The 4709-nt window shown below is 42.4% G+C and overlaps 1 protein-coding gene across 1 annotated transcript in view; it reads right to left on the bottom strand.

Annotated features, from left to right (window-relative positions):
• The window catches only part of alx4b (ALX homeobox 4b), a 35383-nt gene extending 30889 nt beyond the window's left edge, over nt 1-4494 (bottom strand). Inside the window, exon 1 of the mRNA XM_015049030.1 lies at nt 4052-4494. Coding sequence (XP_014904516.1) covers nt 4052-4376 — 325 coding nt within the window. The 5' untranslated portion in view covers nt 4377-4494. The remainder of the gene's footprint in view (nt 1-4051) is intronic.
• Between the last annotated feature and the right edge of the window lie 215 nt (nt 4495-4709).

Here is a 4709-nt window from a genome sequence, read left to right as displayed (position 1 = left end):
ACAACTTGTCTCTTGTTGTTAAATCAACTTCACGAACTTTAATTTCTGACTTAAAACAAAAACTATTTTCTTGTGACTTAAATTGCATTTCCAAGGCAGCAGGTGGACTTTCATCGTCAAGTTAAACCACATTTAAATGTTTTACAGTGCAGTGAGAAAACATTGTTTTGCTTCCTGCACCACGTATTTTTGCAGGCATAAATTTTCCCTGTCAAACGTTGTTTATTACATATTCAAATTTATTCTGGGGCACAGAACCACATGGGCGAGACTCTGGGTGTCACCTCGCTGCTTTTGTTAACCACACAATGTGTTAGCCATCAGCACATGCATATCCTGTGACATCACCTCCACTAGCCTTTTTAAACATGGAGTCTGACTGCTATATTTTGACAAGATTCCTTTCTGAAGCACCGCCAGGGCTTTTCCAAGGTTGTGTTTTGGTTTTCGAATCTTTTACACATCACAGGATGCGCAGTGTCCCACGAAGGTTCGACTCCATGGTTGTGTTTCCTGAATGTAAATTTCCAAAGGACACATTCGAGGATCGCCAAGGTGCTGGAATATTCTCCGTAGAAGAAAAAATTTTCAAACTGCTGCAATTATTGGCAGCCGGGGCTTAAAAAAGTAAAACCCAAGATTCAGCAGTGAGTTCACTTGCATGTAAACAGTCTCTGAAGCACAAAGTGAGGCTTTCCCAGAAACAATCTCATTTCTCCAGAGCCTCTCAAATCATTACCCAATCTCCATGTCCGTTTCTGACTCTCTGCTTATTTGTACAAAGTATTGTTGAGACAAGGTTATGTAAACCGGTCCCACTTTGTCATCTCGGGGACTCTGTAGCTTTGGAGATCTGATGTTTTGGGGGAGTATGAATAATAACCGTAAGGAGTCAGTAATGCACATCTGCCTTACATTAATCCAGACCTCTCCTGCGGAGCTGACCTGCATTCCTGAGCTCTCCATCAGCTCCAGGGGCATTTATTTCATTCAGCCCTCCGCCAGCAGGTAAAGCGGCCCCGTCTCCGTCCACACATGGCTGGACGGATTATCGTCCTTTGAAAGGAGCCTCCCCCACCGACCTGCTCATCCAGAAACAGCTTGCAAAAATATCCATACACCATCATCTCTTTCCTTACTAGTCACATTACATCCACAAACGTGTATTTTATGTGATGGATTAGAAAAGTTGCACATGAAGATTTCTTTTGCAAGAAATTAATCTGCAACATGTAGTCAGCATGTCCACAGCATGATGCTGCCACCACCATGTTTCCCAGTGGACATGAAGAAGTGGTCAAATTGATCTTATTTAGTGTGCTTACTAGGCTCTCTGCTAGGGATGCACAATATTATCGGCATTGTATCAGTATCGGACGATATTAGCTGTAAAGTTTAATATCACACTCTTTAAAAATAACCGATATGAAAGATGTTTTTATCTAAGAATGATGCCTTCAGCACAGCTCAACGTTATGACAGCGGGAGAGCAGGACCAAGTGAAGACGGTAGCGGTGTGGAAGTTTTTTTAAAGTGTCAGAAACTGATAGCAGAGCTGCTATTTGCAACGACTGCTCAGCATCCGTGATGCAAGGAGGAGCGACAATGAAGTCGCCATCTCAGGAACAGCCATTACGATGAGTTCAAATGGAAAAGAGAGCAGCTAACCACGGAGAAAACCCCCCACCAGCAGTCCATCCTACAAGCTTTGGATAAACATCGGTATCGGTTATCAGCCAGTTTTAGTGTATCGGCATAACAGATATCGACCAAAAATCCAATATTGTGAATCCCTACTCTTCATGTAACGTGTGAACAACAAATTAAGCTTTTAGTTTTCCTGACAAGATTGACATTTGAACTGTTTGTTCCACCTGAGCTGAGGATCTCTGCAGCTCCTCCATAGTTACCATGCCCACTTCTCTAAATAACACTCTCCTAGGAAGACGACGCTTAAAATTATTTCTGTGATTTCTGAATGAAATTTGTTTCAAAGGAATTCATTTTAGGGCATCTGAGTAAAGGGGGGCCGAATACATTATTGACATGTTGCACTTTCTAGCATTTTTGTTTGCAAAAAAGTTAGAGAAACATGCATCTTTTTCTGTCTACTTTCACTAAACTTTAACAGTATTAATACTTTAGCATTACCAACAATGTAATGCAAATATTCCTATAGTCGCTCACTTTAGCTCACATCTTTGTGGGGAAAAAAAAAATCGGATTATAGCCAATACGCCCAATTAAAATCTTAATAGATTCTTTAAATGTTTGTGTTGTGTTTGCTCTTTTGGGGAGTTATTTTATGTGTTTTTAGCGCTTTTTAATGTGAAATCGCAGCCCGTCTGGATCACCATGCCAGCAGCATCAGCCGCCGCCGCAGTAAACTCCCCTCAGCGCATCATGGGGTGACTTTTGTCACCACGTCGCAGATAAAGCACCAACCAGCGTTGAGTAATATATCTCCCGTCGAGGACCACACATAACAGCACAACCCTGTTGACGCCTGAGGCTTTGGCAGGCGCCCCGAAGCATCCTCCCCAGAGCCACGACGCCTTCATCTGGCTGCAACATTTTCAATAATAACATTGCACAGCTCGTCCTCGAGGGACGCGTGTTGGGTTTTAATGGCGGCGTTTAAACGAGCCTGTCAATGCACTTGCCAAATCTACTCGCTTTCAGCGCAGGCAGGGGTTCTCAGGCTGGAGAAGTGCCAGATCAGGCCGAAACTGAGACGGGATCTGGTTGTTTCTAATCGGGAAGGAGAGAGGAGTAGATTGGACTTCATTCTGGCAAACTATGTTAAAAAGAAAGAAAGAAAAAGCAGGGCTGGCTGAGAGCGGCTGCAGACTGCAGGCAGCCATCAGGTTTCTAAAACAAAAGTAGCAACACGCAACAAAAAAAAAAAAATCAAGCTTAGGGGTTTATTTATTTCCCATGTTTTTTATTTTTTTTAAAAGCTTTTATAAATGTAATTTATAAAAGCTGCAGCATCAGGATGAACATCTGGAGTTTAATTAAGATCTAAAGGCGCCATCCAGTCTATGGCTGGATGCTGAATGAATGACGAACTTTAGATGCTGTAAATATGAGCAGATCTCCTCTCATAATGTGGTTTTTAAAAATGTTTCTGTAAATAATAACACAGATCGATTTAAATTTGAAGTCACGCATAAAGGGGTTGTTTTTGCGCGGCTTTTGGAAGGAGAATCGGTAGTTTAAAGATTTATTTTTAAACTTAACTTTCTTAGAACAAAAAAGTCAGAAACTAATATTTTATAGTTGGCAGGAAGCCTGTTTAACTGATCATCTGGGACTTTTACGGCCCATAAATCGACCTCTGTTTTGGCTTGCGAAGCTCCTTATAATAAATCCCCCCCATATTTTTTTAAAATTTAATCTCAATTTCCAATTATAAAGGCTCTTCCTATTTAATATTTATATCATCTTACCAAGTTAATTCCATTTGGGGATTTTTATATAATAGAAATTAGTCCATGTCTTATTTATCCATTTCTTTATTTATTAATTTTATTGGCTGTTTAACGATAAGCCACAAAATCTGTCAGTAAAATTTAAAGGCAATAAAACCAATCTGTAGTTCAGTTTTTTTATCTGCTGTGGCGAAGCTGTTATTATGGTAATTATTACTGTTATAAACTTTTTATTCCATGAACTGTTGCTGTTGCAAAAATGCTGCGACTCCATAAAACACAAAAAAAAGAACCAAAAGCCGCTACAAAATCAGTCAGTGAACGCAACACGCATAGAAATAACAGACATGGCCTGAATAAAACAAACAAAATGTCCTTCAACGGTTAAGTTTCACTCAATATCCTGTGTGCATTTGTGCAAATCTTTTATGCAACAGCGCAATAAAATCAGAGAACAGTGCAATGTTTGAAATTATTTTCCTCCATAACCTAATTAGGAGTTTCTGACCCAAACAGACCAACTAAAGCTTCCCCAGGAAGAGGCCCCGGTGAGTTTCTCATCATGTTCACCTGCCGTCAGAGCTGCTGTGTTTTGTGCAAATCTGAAGCCAACCCACCGTAGCAGGGGATGAGCGTCCCGTTGTGTCCGCTGTCCGGGTGCAGCTTGCCGCCTTCGGGTGGAGTCTTGCAGGTCGGCCGCTGCATGAAGAGCTGGTATTTGTTAAAGTTGCTCTCCTCGCCTCCGTCCAGTGACTGGCACTCTGTCTGGAAGGGGCTCCGGGAGCCTTTACCCGGAATGAACGTGGGGCTGTATTTGGTTTCGGTGGTCTGGAAAGTCCTGAAAGGATTCGCCTGGTGGTCTCTGCTCTGCGCAGTAGACGCGCTGTAATAAGAGTCCATGGATGTCATGTCGCAGTATGAGACGCACGTATCTGCGTTCATACCGAAAAGGTTACAGTCAGGGGGAAGAAACAAGTCCAGACGCTTCTTCTTCTTCTTCTCCTTTCTCTTCTTCTCTTGCCCTCCACTGCCGCACACTGCAGATCTTCTCTCCTAATTCTCATGCGCTGACAAAACTCACACTGACGCGCTCAGACGCGCTCACTCTCACGCTGCATGGCGCATCTGGGACTGGTTAGAAAAAAAGCGAATCAGATGTTTTCCAGAGACCTCAGACCGAACAAATGCTAAAAGCTCCCTGAAGGTTTGTCGGCTGGATGAGGGGGGGGGGGGGGGGGGGAAAAAAGAAAAACAAAAGATAAAGGGGATTCCGCC

This window comes from Poecilia latipinna, unplaced genomic scaffold, assembly GCF_001443285.1.
Source record: "Poecilia latipinna isolate Pla-1442-1.1 unplaced genomic scaffold, P_latipinna-1.0 Scaffold919, whole genome shotgun sequence".
NCBI classification, from domain to species: domain Eukaryota; kingdom Metazoa; phylum Chordata; class Actinopteri; order Cyprinodontiformes; family Poeciliidae; genus Poecilia; species Poecilia latipinna.
The sequence above is the reverse complement of the archived record's forward strand: the minus strand, read 5'-3'. Positions and strand labels throughout refer to the sequence as shown.